The sequence below is a fragment of the Pteropus vampyrus genome, unplaced genomic scaffold (assembly GCF_000151845.1).
Source record: "Pteropus vampyrus isolate Shadow unplaced genomic scaffold, Pvam_2.0 Scaffold300, whole genome shotgun sequence".
Lineage (NCBI taxonomy): Eukaryota > Metazoa > Chordata > Mammalia > Chiroptera > Pteropodidae > Pteropus > Pteropus vampyrus.
Window position 1 is genome coordinate 1,813,161 of NW_011889081.1, and position 23,726 is coordinate 1,836,886.

Sequence of the window (23,726 nt, forward strand, 5' to 3'; positions counted from 1 at the left end):
GTCAATGCCCTGCTGGCTGGCTCCATGCTGGCTCCGGGTGAGCACCAGGGCTCCCGGGCCCAGGCGGCTGAGCTCCTGCAGGGCTGCCTGCACCCCAACGTGGCGGTTTGTGCCCGGGCGGTCAATGTCCTGCACTGCCTACACGAGCTGCAGCACACAGAGCTGGCCCGCAGTGTGGAGGAGGCCATGGAGAGCGGGGGCCTGGCTGGGCTGACTGGCCCCCCACACCGCGCTGCCCTGGCCTACCTCCTGCAGGTGTCGGATGCCTGCGCCCAGGAGGCCAATTTGTCCCTGCGTCTCAGTCAGGGCGTCCTCCAGAGCCTGCTTCCCCAGCTGCTCTACTGCCGGAGCCTCAGGTGGGTGCTGGGATGGGGTGTGCAGGGTATGTGGACAGAGGAGAGAGTGGAGGACCTGGAAGGTGCCTACCCTCCACCAGGCCCCCCTGTATCAGTGTCCTGAGGCTGCTGTAACAAAGGACCACAACCTGGGTGGTTTAAAATAATAGAAACTTATTCTTCCACAGTTCTGGAGGCCTGAGTCCAAAATCAAGGTGTTAGCAGGGCCATGCTCCCTCTGACACCTGTAAGGGAGGATCCTTCCTGCCTCTCTAGCTTGTGGTATTGCTGGCAATTCTTGGCTTATAGGCACATCAGTCTAATTTCTGCTTCCGTGATCACACGGTCACCTTCTCTATGTCTTTGTCTTCGCATAGCCCTCTCTTTGCTTGTAGGGACACCAGTCACATGGATGACAGGCCCGCCCCTTTCCAATATGACCTCATCTTAACTAATTATATCTGCAATGACCCTATTTCTAAATCAAGTCCCATTCTTGAGGCAACGGGGCTTAGAATGCCAGCATATCTTTTGAGGGACACAATTCAACCCATAACACCCTATGAATCATCCCAGTGCTGATGGAAGCTACACCCACTCACTTCACCCTCAGCTCATCCTCTGTGCACTGTTCTAGACCTTAGCAGGGGTGGGGGAAAAGTTGCAGGACCAGGGCCATTCAGGACCTGAGAGCAGCTTCCATGTCCTCAGAAGAAGAGCTAGCAACTGGTGTCCCACAGAGGCACACAGTGTGTGGGGCTGCTGGGAAGGAACCCCAGGGCTTATGCCACTAAGCCTCCCCATTTACCTTTGTAGGAAAACTCTGAGCATGGTGGGTGTGCTGGCTCAGATCTCTGAGCCACATGGTGAGAGCTGCACTGGGATGGAGAGAAAGGAAGGGAGAGGAGCCCAGCCTGGGCCCCCTCTGCTGCCCCAATGCCAGCCAGGCCTCATCCCACCTGCCTGTGGGCAATGGTACCACTCACTACTGCTGTTTCTCCCAACCAGGCTGGACACCAACCAGTTCCAGGACCCTGTGATGGAGCTACTGGGCAGCGTGCTGAGTGGAAAGGACTGTCGCATTCAGAGGATCAGGTAATGCTGACCCAAGAGCCCCCGCCCAGAGTGCCTACCTGTGTCTTGGGGTCTGGGGGCTCCTTTTCCATTCACCTCTCTGCCCAGCTGACCAGTGGTTCTTTCAAGGAGAGGTGTCTTTAAAGCATATGTTTCAGGATGCAGGCTGCTTATTTCCACCCATTCCCAAAAGTTCCAGAGGCTCAAGTACTTCATCTGTTTAAAAAGAGAGAAAGGATATGGTGTGTGTTGGAGGGGTGGGGATCAGAGATTATGGTGCACATGGAAGCATTTCTCCAAATACTATACGTGCTGATATGGCACCAGGCCTAGTTTTTTCTAAGCTCCTCTCAAAGTTTGCCCTCAAACAGTATTCTAGGTACAGAATTGCATTTTTAAATAAAACTTAAATTTTATTAATTTGAGAAATTTTAATTAAAAAATTTTAATTTAAACATTGCATCTTTAATGTAATTAGATGAAAGGTTATAGGCTGACTGTAGTGCAGATCTATGTGCTTACGAAATCTCTACTGTAATAATTTCCAACTCTGAATACCACCCTGATTTGTAGTTGAAATGATATTATGACCTGAAGATGGCTTTTGGAGAATTAGGGAGGTGCGTTTGGAGAACAGGACCCAGAGTGTAATTTCTCATTCACACACAAGCCTCTGGGTTCTAAAATAATCTTTATCCGAGGAAACAAAAATAAACAATGAATCAGGAACAGTCATTGAAGACAGTGACTAGAGTGGTAGGCTCCATGTGACCTTGTACAGACACCTCTGTGCCTAAGGAGGGTAAAAAAGGATTAAAAATGTATCTACCTTAGAGTTCAGGGATCCCTATGACCAGCTTCAGGTTCAACAATTCACTAGAAGGACTCACAGGACTCAAAAAAGCTGTCATATCCATAGTTACAGTTAATTACACTGAAAGGATACAGATTAAAATATGCAAAGGGAAAAGGCACATGGGGCAGGTTCCCGGAGAGACCAGGCATGAGCTTCCAGCTGTCCTCTCCCAGTGGAGTCATATAGACAGCTCTTCCTTCTCCCAGCAATGACATATGACAACACAAAGCATTCCAACCATGGAAGCTCATCTAAGCATTAGTGTCCAGAGTCTTTATTGGGAGTTGGTTACTAAGACATTCCTGACCTCCTATATGCTGACCTTATTCTCGAGCTCCTCCAGAAGTCAAGCTGACACTGTATGGCCCAAGGTCCCCAATATAAATCACATTGTGAGATAAAATAGTCAGCATAACCTCAGGCCTCCAGGTAGGCAGAGACATTCTTAACAGGCAGGAGCCCGAGGAGGTTGTGGGGAAGCAAAGTTAATCCTTTGCTGCACACTGCCTCCTAGAGTCCTTGTGAAGCTCCAACGAGTTAATTCAAGGAAAGTGCTTAGGACAGGACAGTCACAAAGGAAGCACTGTGTAAGGGCGGCTATTTATTAGCTGGACTACCTTTGTTTTGTTAACCAGAGATATAAATGCAATTCCTTTGAGAAAAACATGATAATGACAACTTATCATTATTAATATTTTTCCTTCATGGGTACCTTCAGCAAAATAGGCAACTTTCAGTGTTTGGCTTAAAGGAGTCTAGATAGTGCTCAGGAATTTTTCTGAACGAAACCAACATTTCCTCTATGGCCACATACTCTTCTTCAACTCTCTGTGGTTGGTCCTCAGCGCCACATCCCTGCCTGAAATACCCAAGGAATCCTTCACAAAACATATATGGCTCATGAAATATTAATTTATAAAATATTATAAAAATCCTGGGGGTGGGGTGGGGGTAGAAAGAGGCCCTCTAGCATTTATATAGAAGATGCTCTGGGTGAATGATCTTTAAACTTTTTTAAAGCAGTAGAATCCTTTTTTATAGTGGTGTTCCAGACAGAATCTCAATAAGTCAAACAGACAAAAGAAGAAGCTGCTGAGATTAAAAGAAGAGGGGATGGGGACCCAGAGCCCAAGCACTTGGCTCCTTCTCAGACTCCTGGTGGCTCCTGAAGCTTTTCTGTGGAATCCTAGGGGCCCTTGAAATACAGCTTGAAAAGCACCGTGGAATCTAATTTCATCCCATGGGGTTGCCCCACAGTTTTAAATGTCTAAAAAACACTGAACCTCATCAGCTACCATTTTTGAAACTGGGTACATGAAGCAACATTAGGTTGATCCACCAGTATATTTCTGGGATCACCCTTTCAAGGCAGATACAGATGTACTTTTTTTTCCTTTAAAGTTAGTTCTGTAATAATGCTACCATTTTCTCTTCTTGCATTATAGAAAGATCTGGGGCCAGTGGTATGCTGGAACTATGAGTTCATAAGAGCTGATTGTTAAATTTTCATGGAATTTTGCAAGCTGTGAGGGTTTGAAATTGACTATGGTGGGAGTATTTACATCATGGAAATTGGCCAATGCTAAAAATCACGGTTTTTGTACTTTGGTTTTCCTGAGAGCCAGTTTTCTAGCATACCACAGCCTGGGGTCCACATTGTAGACTTCTGTAACTGGCCATTCTCTTTAACGTATTGTATAGAAGTTGTTGTGCTGGATTCTGGCCAGACTTTTCCATAGGACCCTTTGCCACTGTGAAGGTCTGCCTGCCCACTCTGGCCCTACCTTGCCTGGCACAGAAGCTTTCCTGAGCCTGGCAATCTGTTTCAGGCTCACCTGATCTCCACCTGTGTTCAGGCCCTGATGATGCTGATGAGGTCCAGGAGTTTGGATCATGAGGCTAGAGTTGAGGAAAAGGCGATGAGATTTATAGACTTGCAATAACCACTTCTCTCCCTCTCCTTGCACAGCTTGGCTGAGAACCAGATCAGTAACAAAGGGGCCAAAGCTCTGGCTAGATCCCTCCTTGTCAACAGAAGTCTGACTACTCTAGAGTAAGTACAACACCAAAGGCCAATCTTTCACCATTGGGACAGGGAACGCTTGTGAAACATCTTGTGAAGTTCTCTAAATTGTACTCTCCCCTGGGTGGGCTTGGAAGGACAACTGAGCAAGCAAAGTCATGGTTCCTGCTCAGGTGTTGGGACTCACCCAGGAAGCACCAGAATTTTGGCCTTGAACGTAGTATTGTCATTCTCCTATCTACACTTGGTCCAAACCCACTAGTCCATCAGATCCTGTTTTCTTCTCCCCATCACATGGAGCCACCATCTGAAACTCTTTCCTTGTTCGCCTACATATGGATCTCTGCCTCAGTGCCACCAAACATGAAATCCTATACCCCGATACCTATACTCTGTTTTGTTTTTTTCAAGGAGCATAGATTGAAAGGTCAGTGTAACTTCTGTTCCTTGTTCCCTCCTTGGAAATTGATAAAAGAGAATGGTTTTTTCTCTCTCTTCTTTCCACCAGCCTCCGCAGTAACTCCATTGGACCTCAAGGGGCCAAGGCGCTGGCAGATGCTCTGAAGATTAACCGTACTCTAGCCTCTCTGAGGTATATTGTATATGCTGCCCCATAGAGAGGGACCAGAAAGCCTTCTTCTCAGGTGCCATCCATGGAATGGATGGTGGCCATGAGATACCAACTCCCACTCAGTGGATACTATAGAATCATATATCCTAAGCAGGTTTCCATGTTCCAGCTCCTCCCTGGTCATAGTGCTTGTGTTTATGGCCTGAGCAGGGGATAAAGGAGAAGAGGGGTAGAGGGGCAAAATAATCTATGAGGAAAACTTCTTGTCTTCCATTGAATGAGAAATCCTCAAGGCCAGTGTCAGAATGTTCCCCTGAGATGTTTTCCAAGACATTGAGAGCCTGTCCTCCAGAAGATCCCTGGTTTTGTGTGGTTTGCTATGCTTTTAGAGACCAGTGGTTGTATCCATCCTTAGTTGAATGTGCACCATCATTTTGTTTTGTTTTGTTTTTCATTGATTAGGGTGAAATTCACATAAAATTCACTATTTCGAAGTATGCAGTTCAATGGCACATAGTACATTCACAATTGTCCCACTGTCACCTCTATCTAGTTTCAAAATATTTTCATCATCCTAAAAGGAGACCTTGTACCCATTAGCAGTCACTTCCCATTCTCCCCTTTAGCAACCAATCTGCTTTCTGTCTCTCTGGATTTGCCTATTCTGGATATTTCATATAAATGGAAGCACATAAGATGACCTTTTGTGTGTCTTCTTTCACTTAACATAATGTTTTCAAGGTTCATCCGTATTGTAACATGTATCAGTACTTTATTCCATTTTATGGCTGAATAATATTCCAACGTATGGATAGAACCATATTTGTTTATCCTTTCATCAGTTAATGGACATTTGGGTTGTTTCCACCTTTTCCCAGTGTAAATAATGCTGCTGTACAGATTCTTGTACAGTATTTGAGTACCTGTTTTTAATTATTTTGGGTGGATACCTAGGAGTGGAATTTGCTAGTTACATGGTCACTCTATGTTTAACCTTTCGAGGAGCCGCCAGACTGTGTTTTGCAGCAGCCACACCATTTTACTTTCCCACCAGGAGGGGATGAGGATCCCAATTTCACCACATCCTTACCATTAGTTGGGTGCCGTTGCTTTTGGCTGTAATCAGGACTACTGATGACCTAGTTATTGTTATCCACATAGCATGAGCACCTCAACCCCAATCAGCAGGCAAGTGCTTAGAGACCCAGAGGGAAGCCTAAGGCCAGAGCAGCAAAGGGAAGGGCCAATTGTTCCCAAGTTCCTGTGTGCCAGGCAGTGAGGGAATGCAGGGGTCAGAGTCCTTGCTCATTGAGGTCATCTGCTATTCCCCTTGGGCATCAGTGACCCTATGATGGGGGTTTGGGCCACCATTGGGTACCCTTGTGTGCTCCATTTGTGATGTGCCTCTTCCTTGCCTCCACAGCCTTCAGAGCAACAGAATCAGGGATGATGGTTCCAGGTCCATAGCTGAGGCCTTGGCTGCCAACCGGACCCTCTCCATGCTGCAGTAAGTGGACATGCTGGCTAGCAGAAAGCCTCCTCTGTCCTCTCCTTTCCTCCTCCAAGAGCCTGGCCCTTGGAAAACTAGATGTCCATTGCTTTTCTAGAGAACGGGTGTTGGACAAATAATTAAAAATAAAGCTTCCTGCCAGTCCAGAAATTCCTCTCCACAAATGTGGGAAAGAACAAAACAACTTTATTACTTGAATAAGCATTCAAAGCCCATTATCGGTAACTACCAATGAGATTGCAAAGACAAAGAAATCACACCCTTTTCCATAGCCAAACAAATACAACCCAAAATAAACAACAACTTATCTTCAGGTAAGAGGACTGGACAGCACCATTTGTCACATATAGTTTATCCTAAATTAGCATGGTAGTTGGGGTAGCCATCTGTGTTTGTTAATTTTGCCTTTAGCCAACATAAAGTTAAAACCTCTTATCTTCATGACAAGGAGGCACTTACAACTGGGAGTCTGCTATCTTCTTTAATGTTTACACTTCAAAGAGATGGCTCCAAAGTCCTTACAAGACATTCGTAGGCTATAAACCTGGCAAGAGGTTTTTACTTAGCTTTTAAGAAGATTTACATATTTCTAAAAGAGAAAAGGAAAGGATTTACAATCACAACAAGGAAGTAGTCTAAGAAAAGGGAGGGGAGGGTCTCTTGCCGTTTTGGAACCAGGGGAAATTTCCCTTTTGTTTAGATTGTATTTAGCCTCACACACAAGAGTTCCTGCCCTGACCGTCCTAGGATGAGCACAGGGGTTCTCTCCTGTAACATCCTCTCCTCCAAGTTTAATATAAGAGAAGTTTTAGAAAAGAGCAACCTTAGTAGAGGGTCTGCCTTAGGGAACACTGTAGGGTTAGAGGCAGGCTGCTGGTTGGTCTACACGGAGATAGATTGTTGAGTGTTGAGAGGGTTAGAGGGATAAAGGGCCAGTGGGACTGCTACATAGAAGTCCCCACTCAGAAAGTTGCTGGATATTATCAATGTCTGCTGGTCACTGCTTTCCAGCTTCTGACAAGGGAGGGGCTGGCCACCCTTGCCTCTTACTCTCCACATAATGTCAGTCTCTTGGCATCACTTTGGCCACAATCAGCAGACCTTTCCTCCCCGCATGCTGTGATATGTGGAGACAGGCACTCAGTACTCTCTGACCTCTCATCTTGAATCAGAGTGTCCTTGGCCTGGGAGTGGCTGTGACCAGATTTGCTGAAGCGTCCCTATCTTTTCTCACAGCCTACAGAAGAACACCATTGGGCCTACAGGAGCCCAGCGGATGGCAGATGCTCTGAAGCAGAACAGGAGTCTGAAGGAGCTCATGTGAGAAATGCAGAAGGGCCAAACTGGTATCCTCGATGACTAACACAATGCCCAACCCATCATAAATATTTGTTAGCATGGGGATGGACGGACGGACAGATGGATGGACGGACGGATGGATGGATGGATGGGTACAGGATAGCTAGCTTTTGACTCCAAAGCACTGAACCAGGAAAATGGAGACCCAGATTCCCAGGACTGAGTGAGCCACAACTGTCTCAGGCTCACATTTGCTACCTTCCCCACTGGCAGAAGAAAACAGCATTTCATGGCCACCTTCACATAAAGTTATCACAAATACCTCTCACTGAAAGATTGGCTCTGGCCCCTTCCAGAGAACCAAGGAGGACTTTGCTACCTTGATCTCTTACAGGGAACAGGTGTAGTAGGCACCCTTGAGACAACAGAGACAGCCCTCCCCTGAACCCTGATCCTTAGGCCCCACTTTCCCTGGCTGCTCCAGGAGGTTGACTCACCTGTGTCCCATCTCTTGCAGGTTCTCCAGTAACAGCATTGGCGATGGAGGTGCTAAAGCCCTGGCTGAAGCCCTGAAGGTGAACCAGGGCCTACAGAGTTTGGAGTGAGTCTGCCTGACCACCCTCCAGGGGTGGCAGTAGGCAGAGGGTGACTCCCCGCTACTCCGGGTTCCCCATCTAGTAGGTGGCTGGGTCCTGGAGGATGGCTGTAAGGGCCACTTCCCTTGCATAACTCAGCCAATCACCAACCCTGGGCAGACTGTGATCTCAGTGGTTTTTCCTCCATGCCCACCCTACCTGTCCCATCCTGCTACACAAGCTCCATTTCCCTGGACAGTAGGGATTGGTGTTGGTTCTGGAGTTTTCAGAGTGATGAGTACCGAGTGTCCTTTAGAAGCTGGTGCAGGTAGCTAAAGAGGGGTCAGCTGCAATGACCTTGGTGTGGGGCCAGGGAGCTCGGCACTACCCCACACTGGGAAGACTCAACTGTGCCGCTTTCTCTGGGGGCAGCAAACAAAGCACACCCCCCTCAGAGACATTTGGAGACACCCAAACCAAGGCAGTCTAAACTTTGGGGCTGGTTTTGCTAGATCTGCCCCAACCTAGGAGGAGCTGGAATGTGGGAGATGGGAGAGGAATGAGGGATGATGAGAAGAACGATGTGGGGTGACAATTGCCCCAGGGACCTCCCAACTCCCTGTGAAATTCAGTGCTTCAGCTGGACTGGTGGCTCCCTCCAGATCCTGTGACAGCCACACCAAGTGTGCCCTCTCCTCTGTCTGCAGCCTGCAGAGCAATTCCATCAGTGATACAGGAGTGGCAGCGCTGATGGGCGCCCTCTGTGCCAACCGAACCCTCCTCAGCCTCAAGTAAGTCCCAGCCTCCCTCTCAAACAAGGTATCCCTTTGACCAGGGTGTCTTAAAGGACTTTGGGACTTGGAAGGAAAGGTTGGTACTGGGAAGCCCACACCTACTCCCCATAGGCTGGTTATATATAGACCAATGGTTGGGCAGAGCTGGTTCTAGAGCTGGCATCCTGCACTCTTCCTCACCTCAGGAGGGCAGGGGCAGCTGTGGCCTCAAGTGGCAGGTTCTGCTGCTCCCTGCCCATACACAAGTCTTTTAGGCATCCAAGAATGCATGCCTTCCCCTCACAGCTCTGAGGTCCCATTGTCTTATCCTCTTCTTCCTGGACTGTCCAAAATACTCTTGACAGTCCTAAAGGGAATACACTTGGCTGACTAGCCATTGGAGCCTGGGGTTGCTGGAGGCACATACTACACCTAGATCACTCAGGAAGGCCAGGTCCTACTGGGGATTTCTAAAAGCCTGAACACCTGGGCTTGTTTCTCCGCGACTTCATCTTCCTGGTCAGCAGCTCGGGATCTTCTCTTTTCTCAGCCTGCGAGAAAACTCCATCAGCCCAGAGGGAGCCCAGCATCTGGCTCGAGCTCTCTGCACCAACAGCACTCTGAAGAACCTAGAGTACGTGAGTGGGGGGCAGGCTGTGTTTCCTAAGGCTCTTTTATGCCCAGGGCCTCACCTACCCAGAACACAGGGGCTGATGGGCCAGACCCTTGTCACCCTTGCCATTGTACAAGGCTCCAGCTGGTGGTCACTTGCAGAGGCCACTAGCCCTGCCCCCTGCTCTGCTTCCTGAGGCTGATCCACAGAGAGGCCAATGGTAGGAGGCAGGTGCCCATGGCTGTGCCTCCGTGTCATATGCTTCATGCAGGGGCCATCTGGAGTCTTTATTTGGGCCTGTTCCTGGGAGGGGGTAGCCAAGAAACCTGGCCCCTGGTAGCAACCCCGACAGAAGTCATCCACTATCATGTCATAAATTACATGACGATGAAGTTAATGGCAACTGTTTGTCTGCTCCACTAACCCATCCTGTGGAGATGGATGAGCATGTGGAAGGGGCCACATCGTAAGGGGCAGAAAGCACAGTACAGGGATCAGGAGTGAGTTCCTGGGTACCTCCTGGTAGGTGACCTATCATGGAACCTCACTAAGCTGATCCTGAGCCCATTCCCCATGGGTTGTCAGGATTTGTTACAACTGTCCAGAGCACATGCCTGGCACATGCAAGTGCTCCAAAAGCATGAGCTAGGCCATCCCAGCAGTCCTGATGAAGTCCTTGGGTTGGAGAGGAGTGGTCTGGACTCCCTGGGGAGCAAAGACAGGGGACATCATGGCCCAGCTCTGGCTCATTTGCCCTGTTCTCCTCCTCCCAGCCTGACAGCCAACCTCCTCCATGACCAGGGTGCGCAGGCCATTGCAGTGGCAGTGAGAGAAAACCACGCCCTCACATCCCTTCAGTGAGTCCTCGGCAATCCCACCTGCCTCATCCCTTCCGCAGAGCTACAGGGCTACACCCAAAACAGCTGATGCAGGAGTCCAAATCTGGCTTTGAGCACTCACATGTTCTCTGGGGCCTCCAGCAGGCTGCAGGTAGTCACCTGCAGAGGCCACTGGCCTTGCCCCCTGCTCTGCTTTCTGAGGCTGATCCACAGAGAAGCCAGTGGTAGGAGGTAGTGCCCACAGCTGTACCTCCATGTCACATGCTTCATGCAGGGGCCATCTAGAGTCTTTATTAGAGCCTGTCCCTGTGCCCACTCCTAACCAGAGAGTGAATGCTGACCCCTTAAGACTAAGCCTGAGGAGAAGGTCTGCCCATCAGTGGCCAGAACCCGTCCTGCAGGGACTCCACCCACTGTCATCAGACTCTCTTGGGATTAGTCCCCTCTTTCTGGAGCCCCAAGACTTTCTGGGCTCTTCTGTGAGCCACATAGTTATGTGGTCTGTGTTTGCCCAGCCTGCAGTGGAACTTCATCCAGGCTGGCGCTGCCAAGGCCCTGGGACAAGCACTACAGTTCAACAGGAGCCTGACCAGCCTCGAGTAAGTGGGGCCTCCATGCAGGCCATGGGGAGGGCAGGGGAGCAGGGGAATCTGAAAGCTTGGTACCAACCAGGCGCTCATGGGCAGTGGACAGTGTTCATGCCCTCAGCACACAGTCTCATCTGACCTAAAGCCACAGACATGCTTTCATCCTCATCTGCTTTTTTTTAAAGAAAAAATAACAGATTTATTTATTAAGATATAATCTACCCATTTAAAGTGTACAATTCACTGGTTTCTAGTATATTTACAGTTGTACAGTTGTAATCAATTTTAAAACATTTCCATCACCCTCAAAGAAAACCCACATCCATTAGCAGTCACTTCCCATTCTCCCCAGCCCCTGGCAACCATTAATTTACTGTCTCTATGGATTTGCCTATTCTTGACATTTCATATAAATGAAATTGTACAATATGTGGTCTTTTGTAACTGACATCTTCCATTTAGTATAATGTTTTCGTTTCATCTACATTATAGTATATGTCAGTACTTTTTAGGACTGAATAGTATTCCACTGTAGAGACAGACCACATTCTGTTTATCCACTCATCTGTTGATGGACATCTCAGTTGTTTATACTTTTCGGCTATTATGAATGCTGCTGCTATAAACATCAATGCACAAGTTTCTGTGTGTACATAAGCTTTCAGTTCTCTTGTGTACACACCTGGGAGCGGAATCGCTGGGTCAAATAACCTTTTGAGTCTCATCTGCTTTTGATACTACTTCTCTCTTAGCTTCCAGGATGTCCATCTCTTGTTTGAAATACTGGTTTCCTTAGGGTTTTGTCCTAGGCCATCTTCCCTTGAACGACATCTATTTTCTGGAAGCACTCCCTTCTCTCCCAGGCTCCAATTCCCTTCAAAGTCCTGATGGCCCCACATCTGAATCTCAGACCTCTCTCTTGAGCTCCAGACCCATGTGTCCACTGCCCATTCTGCACCTCCCCTTGGATGTCTTACAGATACTTCAAACTACCCAAATTATCTCCCTCACAAGCCTGCTTCTTGGCCCCTCATCTCATGAATAGAACCAACCAAACATGCAAAAAGAAACATCGTCTTTGCTCTAAATCCTGTTGATTCACTTCCAAGTCCTGTTGATGCTCCTCCCTATGTCCCAACCTCTTGGCCACTGTCCAGGCCACCAACATCATTCACCTGTATCACTGCAACAACCTCCACATCTAGTCCATCCTCTCATACTGCTGGTCAAGATCCTTCTAAAATGCAAATCTGTCCCTGTCCTGGTGAGATGTTTCAATGGCTGCCTAGTCCCTGCAGAGTGAAGTCCAAACTTTAGCATGGCTTCTAAGGACCCTAAACATCTACTTCCTTTGTACCTCCTCAGCCTTGTCTCATACTTGAGACTTGACTCAATTTGGGGGGTTTCTCTTAGATTCGCTAGGCCTTCTCCCCCATCTATTATCCTTCGGGTTTTAGTTTAGACCTGTTTCTTCTGGGCAGCCTGTGTGACCACACCGGAGTGGGAGACCCCACAGGGTCCTCCCTGCAGCCTGCACATGGCCTATGGTGACTGCTCATTTCATCACATCTCCCCACCTGAGTTCCAAGTGGGAAGAATTGGGCTTGCTAGTACACAATGCAGTCAATGTCTGTTAAAATTATTATTGCAAACTACTCCCTTAAATATGTCAATGTCCACTAAACTCTTAATCATTTACTGCTCCGGGGCCAGCTACTTTCTTCCAACGTAAAAAAAGACGTAAAATCCTGACTAGAACAGCCTTTGAGGGATCAAGGGTTTAAATTTTTCTTCTAGTTGGCTTTGAAAAGCATCCTCTTTTTTGTCTCAAGCCCTTGACAGTATTGCCACTTGTCCTTTTTCTTTTTTGCCTCTGATGGTCCATACTTGTGCAGACCCCAGACTTCTCTGCATGTTAATTAGGAGGCCATGGGGCTACAGTAGCCAAACAGGGTAATCCTGGAAGTATAGTCTATGGTGTGTGTGGTCTGAATTAAATAGAAGATCCCAGCACTGCACATCATGCTAGAGAGCTGGCCCTGTGCTCCATGTACCCAGGGGTCATTCTCTGTGCTCAGTTTACAGGAGAATGCCATTGGGGATGAAGGTGTCTGTGCGGTGGCCAATGCGCTGAAGGCGAACACAGCCCTCACTGCTCTCTAGTAAGTCCTGATGTACACAGCAGCCCAGGAAGCCAGCCCTTCACCATCCCTTCATATGAAACACCATTTTTTGTTTTCCAGTCAAGGAAGGTGTGTTTGATTTTCCTAATACTAGCAATCATGCAGCAAACATCTAAAAAGTAAGAATTAGGGTACAAGGAGGATCCTCCCCCCAACTCTTCAGGAGACTATCTCTACTTCCTGTGTCCATAGTATCCAGATCTGTCCTAGGCAACAGACAGAATAGGTAGGAGATGTAGCATTCTTTGGACAGATCATGAGCCAACAATTTGCAGTGCTATTTCATCACTTTCAGCCCTAAGTCAAGGGGTGGTGAAAATGAATGGCAAATATGGATGGAAGCTGGGCTTGGGGTAGGTGTGAGGGCTGAAGAGGGACAGCCTGTCCATGTGATGGCATCTCTTTTTACAGTCTCCAGGTGACCTCCATTGGTGCCCCAGGAGCCCAGGCACTGGGAGAGGCCCTGTCTGTGAACAGAACCTTGGAGATTCTTGAGTAAGTATTCCAGTCTACAGCTACATTGTCCTAACCAAAGAAACCAAGCTGTTGATTCAAAATAAATATAGAAGAGAAAAAAAATGTCAATTTACATGAAACTCACAAATCATTTAAATATCTTCACTTAAATCAAGCATGCCTGGCTTCCCCATTCCCGCTTCACCCCTTTTCCCTGTGAGTCACTATTGCTGGTCCTCCCCTCCTAGAGTAACCATTCTTCTTGGTTTTGCCCAGGCTGAACACATCGTGAGGCCCTGTTTAGGGGACCCTGGGGTGGTCCGTGACCACTGACCTTGGCCTTTGAGATCCAGCAGTTTGGGGCCTCAAGCTCTGTGAGCCTCTCAGGCATGTTCAGGTCTTCCCTGCTGCTGCGGCCATGATGTCAAGAACACAGGGACTGGTTGGTTGGAGTATCGCCTCTACCCAGTTCTTATCTTTGGAATGGAAAAGGAGGATGAAGGCTCCAACAAACTACTCAGACTGGGCTGGCTCATCCCTCCCGTGTCTCCTACATGCTCTCCAGCGCCAATCTCCCTTCTGTGCCTGGGAGGAACAACCTAACCCCCCGTGGCTGATGAGTCCACACTGCCTCTACCCAGTAGCCGATACTCATCTGAAGAGGGATCATTTTCTCCTCTCAGCCATCACTGTACCTTATGTTTCCTGTCTTTCCTGACAGCTTAAGAGGAAACACCATTGGAGTAGCTGGAGCCAAAGCTCTGGCGAATGCTCTGAAGGTCAACTCAAGTCTCCGAAGACTCAAGTGAGTGGTTGTAGAGCCCTACTGCACCCAAAGCTGACCACTTCTCTGCTGGAACCTCCCCCATGGGATAAGATGCTCTTGATTTCCTCTGTAGATCCTTCCTTCTGAATAGAAATTGTTCACTGTTCTGGTCAGTATAGTCCAAATATAATTATGGACAGGTTTGTTCATTCTGGCTAGCTTAAGTCAGAGGTAAGTTACTTAACATCTGCAGTTTTGGTCTTACACCATCCATTGCACTTGGATGGGACAACTGGCTCCTTATAAACTCTGATCTCAGGGTCAAATGCCTCCTCACAGTTGGTATGGTGCCAGTGGACAAATCATCTCCAGAAATGCCCCTCAAGATAATGTAGTGCTACTTCCTGGGCATGTTCTTCCATCCTGAATGGCTCACTGTGGTGTCTTTTCTCTGCTAGTCTTCAAGAGAATTCCCTGGGGATGGATGGAGCAATATGTGTTGCCACCGCACTGTCTGGAAACCATGGACTCCAGCATATCAAGTGAGTGGGGCTCGGGAGTATCTGTCCTTTCTTGCCATTCTTGCTCACTCTTAGAACTGCTACCAGGTCAGGCCCTGCCTTCTGCCCAATTCTAAGAAATAGCTGACTCCCAGGCCACTCAGCACCTCTGGGGGAATCTTGGTATAAGAAGAAGCCATTCAGAGTCTTGTCCTTGGGAAGGATCCTGGAAGCACAAAAATTTTGCCCAGATTTCTGTATTTTATGTAGTGACTACCTGCTCTTTATTAAAGAGAACTTGCAGGCCAACTTCCCAACTGGTCCTAATTCTTCTCTTCTAGTCTCCAGGGAAATCACATTGGGGAATCTGGTGCCAGGATGATCTCAGAGGCCATCAAGACGAATGCTCCCTTGTGCACTGTTGAAATGTGAGCAAAACCAGCTTCTGGTGGACCGGGCAGGCAGACAGGAAGAGACACAGCTGGAAGCTTTTGAACAAAAAGACCATTTCCAGGGTGCCTTCTGTGGTCTAGGAATGACACTGTCCTGCATGCAAGCTGGTCTCCTGTGAGGAGGCAGGAAAGGTGTTGCCAAAAGCAGTCATGGGCACTCCTCCTGATCCAGGGTCAGTCCAGGCAAGGATGAAATGGGCTCTCTGCTATGGCACATAAAGGGAAGGGTCTTCCACCAAGGGATCCAGGAACTTAGGCCTTAAAATTTAGCAAGTAAGAAGCTGGTCTGAGTTTATTCATACAGTGAGATCTTCATGTGCCCCCAACTTTTTTATTACTGTCACTTTCCACTCATCTGGTTAAAATCATCCCCCTCCTTCTGAAATGAGTTGCCATCTTACAGCCCACTAAGAATCTCAATTTGGCATTGGTGACAGAGGGGAACCTCTCTTTTCTCAAGAAAAAGTTTTAGAAAGATGATCCTTAGAAATATATGAAAAAATTATGGGAATTTTTTTGAAGAGAAATGAAGGCTTTATAATTATAGAATTCTGAAGATAGAGACAACAACAACAACAAAAACTCCAAGGATTTTACCATATATTACCCATTACGCACTCTCTAACAAGCATGGATTATGTCATTTGGAGTCTAGCACACTGGTTAAATGTCAATGCCTTAATGTTATTCTATATTAGGCTTCCAAAACCACTACTGTGATTACAGCTTCCCTCTGAAGGCAAGCAAGCTGAGCTTCCACGTGGCATAAATTCCCTCAGATGCCTGTGTTAAAAGGGAAAAAAATCCCAAGTGGACACCACAGCTCTCATCAACTATAACCAACGAAAATGCTTATGAAGATTATACAATAATTATTTAAAAATTTGAACAGGAAGCACTGTTATTCCAAATGTTTCTTTGAGTATTCAGGCAAGAATCATCAATGGATGCTAAAATCATAGATTAAAACCTACTGAGGAAGAAGCTATCCATACACTCTCAAAGTATCACCCCATGAAGGATATTTATAAATGGAAAAAGGTACCTTAAAGATAGAGGAGTTTTGCAAATGCTACCTTAACAAAGTGATTAGATTTAATATCACTAATAATGTGACAAAGGGACAGCAGGGGCCCTGATGTGATGCATTAAGAAGGACACACTGTTGACATAGTATTCTCGTAAAAAGGTTTACCTGAATCTAATCATGAAGGAACAATCCAACAAAATCCAACTGAGTGACATTCTAAGAAAGAAAGAAAGAAAAAAACTAGCCTGACCTCTTCAAAAATGTCAATGTCATTAAAAATAAAAAAGGCTGGGGACTATTTTAATTTGAAGGAGATTAAAAAGATATAACAACTTAACATAAGATCTTTGATTGGATCCTAGGCTGGAGGGAAAAAAGAACATTATTTGGGAATTGGGGGCATTTGAACATGGGTCTGTGTAGTATTTATTAGATTATCTTTTTTTTTTAATATATTTTTTGGGGGTATAGAATTCTAGATTGACAGTTTTTTCTTTCAGTACTTTCAAGATGTTGCTATACTATCTTCTGGTTTGTACTGTTTCTGGAGGTGAGAATACAACAGAGCAAGAGTTGCAGTAGTCAAATATTGGAGAAAGCTGTGCCATGCAAGATCCTAGCACTGGAGAAACCTTAAGGGCCAAAGCAGTGGAGAAAAAGTGTGCTCTCCAGGGACTTCAAGAGCAAGGCACATTAGAATTGGAAGGAACGCCCCCTACCTCTTCCAAAACCTCTTGAGCACCCTCTACTGACAAGGCTTAACATCTTGCTGGCTGACAAAGGAGAGCTATTACGAGAAATAGCTTCATTATCACAGAGCAGGCCAAAGATGAATTTGGAACTGAGGCAATAAAATTAGTAACAAGCACAGTGAGATCTGTCTTGTTTTACATATTACAGTTTCTAATTGCTATGTCTTCAGGGTCAGTAATGTTTTCTTTTGCAGTGTCTGATCTGCTCTTAATCCCAGTTTGTATAATTTCATCTCATTTTTTTTAATCTCTAGAAGTTTTGAGGTTTTCTTTATATCTTCCATATCTCCTTCATATGCTCATGCTTTCCTCTACCATCTAATATATGGAATATAATTGTTTGAATGTCCTACTATCATCTATCATTTCTGGATCATTTCTTGGCCTGTTTCTGGATTTTTTCTCATTATGCCTGGTAATTTTCAGACATTGAGAATTTTATCTTTCTGGGTGCTATTTTTTATATTCCTTAAAATATTCTTGAGCTTTATTCTCAGGCGAAATTACTTAGAAATAGTTGGAGCCTTTCAAAACTTGCTTTTAAACTTTGTTAGTCAGGATCAGCCATCCTTTATTCTAGGGCTACTTTGGCCCAACTTCTAAAGCAATGCCTCAGTATTCTGGGTACTCTGAGTCAAGAGAACTGTTTTAGGCCTATCTACAATAGACACTGTAGACATTCAGGGGTCAAAGATTGTGAAATCAACCATAGCCTTCTTACCCTAACTAGCATCGTCTACATAACTGGTTACCTGGTATGTATGTTTTCAATATAAAGTATAAATTTAAGCAGAATGGCTCCTAATGCAGACTTTGCTTCATCAATTTCTCTATGTCTCCCCATCTCTGATTCAACCCCTCCCATTCCACAAGCTAGTTCCCTTCAGCTAAAAAACATGTTTTCCTTGCAAATAAATAAATTAAATGTAAATAAAAATTCCTCTGCCCCTCCAAAATATTCTTTGACCTCACTTTTCTCCCCCAGCTCTGCCCTCTTTTTACTTGTGATCATCCACCTTTTTGAACAATTATCAATACTCACTGTGTTGGTTTCAAATTCCAACTTCTCCTCAACCTATCACTTGCAGACTTCTGGCTAAGATCCTCGGTGATTTCTTTCTTTCTTTTTCTTAAAAGCCTGCAGCACCCGGTATTCCTAGGTGGTCTACCATCCCAGTACTAATCAGACCCGACCCTGTCGGAGATTTCTTAATTGACAATGTCAACCTTGTTTATAAGGATCTAGCACTTGTTTACTTCTCCCTTCTTTGGAAATTATCCCCTGCCTTGGCTTCCTTAACATTACGACTTTCCAATCCTTTCTCTTTACCACTCTTCTTCAACACTCTTTGAAAAACTAAACATATTTTTCCTAATTATTCAAGTAAAATAGGGTCACTTTGGAAAACTTAGAAAATGCTTTCCTGGCCTCTTTCTTCTGGCTCCTTGTAGACTTTTCTTCTTAGACACAGGTGTTTCTCAGGTTTCCACCCTGAGCTCTCTTCTTTTCCCACATGTTCTCCCCTTAGGAATCTTATATTCAAATGATTCTCAAACCTAAATCTCCAGCTCTTACCCTTCTTCTGTCTATAGATTTATCTTTTAAAAAATAAATTTTCATCAAAGCAAGATGTATAGTAATACACATAGTTTAAAAAGCCAAAGAGTATTAGGCTTATAATGGAAAACAGCAGTCTCCTGTCCCATTCCTCCCCCTGCTAAATACCCCATTTTCAAAACTAAATATCCTACATATACGATTTCTTGCTTTATTTAGAGAGTATCTATTGACTTTCTATTATGGGAAATGGCACTTGGATATACATAGCCATATGTTCCTACTTTTTGTTTCTCCATCCTTCCAACATAGTTATAGTATGATTTTTGGTTAAATCATTATTTATTGTTTATCTAATGACTTTACTAGTACTGATCACTACTGAGCCATTTTCTTCCTATATAATTGTTCCATCTAGATTAAGTTACATTAGTTTTAAAATTTACTTAATTTTATATGTCACTATTGCTTAATTCTTCCCAAACTGTCCAACAGACGTGTAAAATCTGAATACTATTTCTCACAGACACATTGGTTATTACATCACTTCCATTTTCCTAATGGCATCTCTTCTTGAACCCTTTGTCTTCCTGCTCCAGTCACATCTTTGTTCAAAGGAATTTTGTTCTGAGTAGGAGATACTAACCTTTTAGTTCTCTTCCAATCGTCTTGGATCCTAGCACCCAAGAGTTCACCTGGGCTAATCTAACAGCTATGTTATTTATGCAATATGTCACTAACCTAAAGGGACACACATTCCCTTCAGATGTCTGATACTGACATAATAGTTTTAAATGCTAATTAAAGAGATTTTGCATTTATTTCTTCTTCTTGTCTCAGCTAAAAGGGAAACAAGTTCTTTGGATAGCCCATTAGACATCCTTGGACTTTGTTCTTGATGGCTACCACTGATAAAAATTAAGGACTTAAAAAATTCCCTTGTATTTTCTGTCAATATGTATATTTTAAAGCATTTTAACAGATCCTTTAATTATACAGTAAAAAACTGTCAGCAATGACCTAAATGCTAATTTTTCACTGACCTAAACACAAAATACTTGGGGGGCGCTGAGTCTGCTCTGCTGCTTGACAAAAACCAAAAGACACCATGTTATAAGGCACTTGCACCTATTTGACTCCTGGACCCATTACAGTGACAGAAATACACTAATCTATGATGGAGTACTTAAAGCTCCTTTGTTTACAAAGCTAAAGTAAGGAACTGCCATACCATGGTGAGACTCTGCACAGTTGGTTAACCAAGGATGAAGGATAATCAAGAAGCAGGTGAAACAATGAATCTCCCATTACAGCTGTTGCCTCTATCTGTGGACATGTTATCTGTAGCTTGTGTCAGACTTCGTGCTAATCCTCATTAGAAGAAAGCATCACATAAGGAAAACAGATAAACATTTTTAGTTTTTTTCAAAATATGTCAGGTTAGACTCACCAAAACTAAAACATCGAAGAAGATACAATGACTCTTTTGCACCTTAGAAGCCATGGCATCTGAGGTTGTTAGCATGGTTCCCAACACACCTACTTCCCATTTAGCTTATCATTTCAAAGACTGCACATCTCAAATTACTGGTAAATTAACTGAATGATGAATGTTTAAAAAACGGGGTAATTTCGGACATAAAATTTAGGAAAATGTATGTAAAAAAAAAGGATGATTAAAATAATTTTCACGCAGTCTAAAATTTACATGTATCATATTAACCTGTGAACTTTTCTTAAGTATTTATATTATTGGTACAAATAAACAAAATAATTGTATTTTCAAGTAAAACTTATTTAATAATACAAAAAAGGTATTAAATACATTTATTAAGAGATAACTTCAGAAGTCTTCTGACTTTGTAATTGAAAAATGAAAACTGTTATGTGCTTTCCATATTAAAAAAACAAAACAATGCCACATATCTGTCATTTCTCATTTCACAACAAGGAAATTCTAGTGTTACTCTACCTAATTCAATTCTGGTTGAACATGAATCTGTACTAATGCTTTTTCCTTAATTTGCTTTCCTAAGAAGAAATGTCAGCCTTCTGATAGAAAATGAAGTACTTATAATCTGGAGCATCTCTCTGTTGCTTGATTTTCAAAGAAAGTTAGCAAAATTTCATTCAGAAAATTTTAGTAAAATACAATTCAAGCTTGGTGTTGTAAACATGCAGAAGAAAGTAAGACTATAAAATGAAATAAAGGCTAGAATTAAAAGCTTGTAAATTATACAAGTGATTAAAAGTTAGACACTCACCTATGATTACTAAAATGAGTCCTTGTATTCAGAGGTCTGTCCCTCTGAATCTTAGAGGAAACATGTGACAACAATAGCCAAAACTTACACAGAAACTTATTTCTCCTTGAGTTTTTGTCCTATAGATGTGAATCACTAAGAAAACATGTATTTCCCAAGTTTCAGGAGATAAATAAGGCAAAAAAATCATCTTAGGGGTTTGCTCTGGTTCTCATTTAAGCTTCATGGAGCAACACATAGGAGGCTAAAGCAAAAGCAGGTACTACGTTATTAACAATGAGTCTAGGTGGCTTAGTGAACAAAATACATTTCCTTCCTAACCTTCTAAGTTCCTGTTTACCTACAAATCTGAGGGTTTTAATCTGCCTATGTCCCGTGGCAAGAAGGTCAGAAATCATTGTCACTCTCATCTAGGGGCTCAGGTTTTCGGACCCTTCGACTGGACTTAGCTGGTGAGAGAGAAATGCTCTCATCTTCCAAATCATCATCGTCTTCTTCGTCGTCTTCCATGTCAATTTCACTGTCCTCTGAGTCTTCCTATAGTAAAAAACAACAAATACAACTGAGGGTCCCATCTCATTCCTGACACCTTGTTAGTGAGACTCAACCTCACTTTTTATGAGTAACTCAATAACTAGCAATACCCCCAAGTGAAAGAAGAGCTTGGCAGAGATGGTCAGGCTGTGGGGACATAAAAATAGACCAATGTCTAGATATTGCTGGCTGGAATACATAGATCAATGTATCATCTAACCGGTACCTTCGAACACCAATGTGTAATCCAAGGTTGGTGCTACAAGGATGGCTTTCCCACTGACATCTCAGGAGCACCACTGGACCTGCACTGAGGCTCACTGAATGCTGCTTTTCTCCTGATGGCCCAAAGACCCATCAGTGGATAGCGAGGAGGGTGAGAACTTAGAGAGAGGGAAGGAAGGCTTATTTTGGCTTTTACCAGACTGGGGATGGAAAGCCACACAGGAAATGGGCATAAGGAGCAAAATAAAAGAAACACTCTTTCCTCCATCCTCTAGATCTAGGGTAACCAACTCAGCCAGGTTTTAAAATTGCAAATCCTGCATCCCAGGTAAACCAAGAAGGTTGGTAACACTATCTAAATCATTCCCACAAGCATACATAAATGCTGCAATTTCTTTCTTCTTAAAAAAAAACAACAAAAAACAAAAAACCCAAAACTTAATCCCACCTTCCTCTCCAGCTACCCTGCCCTATTTCTTCATTCCCCTCACAACAAAACTCCTTGAATGAGTTTTGAACTCACTGTCCCCACTTGTTCCCCTCTCACTGACTCTTTAGCATGACTTTTCTAGTCAGGCTCTCACCCTACAATCCCCCTCAACTGCTCTTGTCATGACTGAAACATTCAGTGGATTCAAACACAATGGGTAATTGCCCATCCTTCTGTTTGATCTATGGGCTCCTTTTCCCCTGGCATCCACTCTTCTGTCTTCCAGGACTCTTTTCTTTCTGGAGGGCTCACCCCACCTCACTCCAGGGTCTTTTGTCTCACTTGCCCAACTCTCTTCATTTCCTTGGCCTCTGCAGTGTGGGGTCAGCTTGAAGCCTTGGGCTTCTTCTCTTATCTTTTTCTACAAGCAATCACACGTATACTCGCACTTAAAGACCACCTAGATATGGATGTCTCCCCTAATTCAATCTCCAATCTAGACCTGATCCTTGAACTCCAGACCTGAATTTCAACTGGCTACTCAGCACCAGCATGTGGACATCTAGCAGGCGACTCACACTTAGAACATCCAAAACCAAACTCTCAGTCTGCTCTCCAAGCCCCTTCTTCAGGTCTGCCCCAGCTTAGGAAATGAAAACTGTGCTTTCAGCTGATTATGCCACAACATAGGCATTCTTCATTCTCTTTAATACTACATGTCCAATTAATAAAACCTGATTGTTCTCACCTTAGAAACATATTCAGAATCTAACCAATTCTCAACACCTCTGCTGCCACCACCTGAGGCTAAGCCACCACCACCATCATCTCTGAACTAGACTATTGCAAATGCCCCTATGGGGCTCTCTTAAATACAGGTCAGCTCTTGGCACTCCTGGGTTCAGGATTTTCCAGCACCTTCCCACTGTACTCAGGGAAAATGTTGAGTCCCTGTCACATCCTATAAAGCTCTACACAGCCCCTACTGCCTCTCTTGCCACTCCTTCCCTCAGTTCACTCCATCTAGTCACACTGTTGCCTCTGGTTCTCACATGTAGAAAACACATCCCCTGTGACCAAGATGCCCCTGCACAGCACCATGTCCCTCATCACATTCAGGCCTCTGCCCTGCATAGCACCATGTCCCTCCTCACATTCAGGCCTCTGCCTAAATGTCACCTTATCAGAGAGACCTTTCCTGACCAATCAAAAACATACCTCATCCCTGCCACTGTTTCTGAACCTGCTTTATTTTTCTTCTTACCACTATGACCCCTATATCTGCTTCACTACTGTTGGACTTACCACTATGACCCCTATATCTGCTTCACTACTGTAAGCTTCATGAAGGCAGGGGCCTTGTTTCTATTCACAGCTATATTCCTCACAATCTGTAACAGCACCAGGCACGTAACAGGCACTCAATAAATATCTGTCACATGAGTGAGAGAAGACATGAAGGACAAACCCCCACGCCTAGGAGGGGTACATGGAAACAGCTTCCCTGAAATAAACAAGTGA

The 23,726-nt window shown here is 44.7% G+C and overlaps 2 protein-coding genes across 5 annotated transcripts in view; one reads left to right on the plus strand and one right to left on the minus strand.

Annotated features, from left to right (window-relative positions):
* Window positions 1-20,438, plus strand: part of NLRC3 (NLR family CARD domain containing 3) — a 41,369-nt gene extending 20,931 nt beyond the window's left edge. Inside the window, exons 5-20 of the mRNA XM_011376623.2 lie at window positions 2-356; window positions 1,344-1,430; window positions 4,235-4,318; window positions 4,797-4,880; window positions 6,283-6,366; window positions 7,606-7,689; window positions 8,186-8,269; window positions 8,951-9,034; window positions 9,567-9,650; window positions 10,403-10,486; window positions 10,984-11,067; window positions 13,134-13,217; window positions 13,650-13,733; window positions 14,416-14,499; window positions 14,919-15,002; window positions 15,302-20,438. Of these exons, the coding sequence (XP_011374925.1) occupies window positions 2-356; window positions 1,344-1,430; window positions 4,235-4,318; window positions 4,797-4,880; window positions 6,283-6,366; window positions 7,606-7,689; window positions 8,186-8,269; window positions 8,951-9,034; window positions 9,567-9,650; window positions 10,403-10,486; window positions 10,984-11,067; window positions 13,134-13,217; window positions 13,650-13,733; window positions 14,416-14,499; window positions 14,919-15,002; window positions 15,302-15,392 (1,625 nt within the window). The 3' untranslated portion in view covers window positions 15,393-20,438. The remainder of the gene's footprint in view (window position 1; window positions 357-1,343; window positions 1,431-4,234; window positions 4,319-4,796; window positions 4,881-6,282; window positions 6,367-7,605; window positions 7,690-8,185; window positions 8,270-8,950; window positions 9,035-9,566; window positions 9,651-10,402; window positions 10,487-10,983; window positions 11,068-13,133; window positions 13,218-13,649; window positions 13,734-14,415; window positions 14,500-14,918; window positions 15,003-15,301) is intronic.
* Window positions 20,439-20,531: 93 nt separating this feature from the next.
* CLUAP1 (clusterin associated protein 1) overlaps window positions 20,532-23,726 on the minus strand; it is a 31,976-nt gene continuing 28,781 nt past the window's right edge. For all 4 annotated transcript variants that reach the window (XM_011376521.2, XM_011376518.2, XM_023521200.1 and 1 more), the window contains one exon: window positions 20,532-21,553. In XM_011376521.2, the coding sequence (XP_011374823.1) occupies window positions 21,404-21,553 (150 nt within the window). In that variant the 3' untranslated portion in view covers window positions 20,532-21,403. The remainder of the gene's footprint in view (window positions 21,554-23,726) is intronic.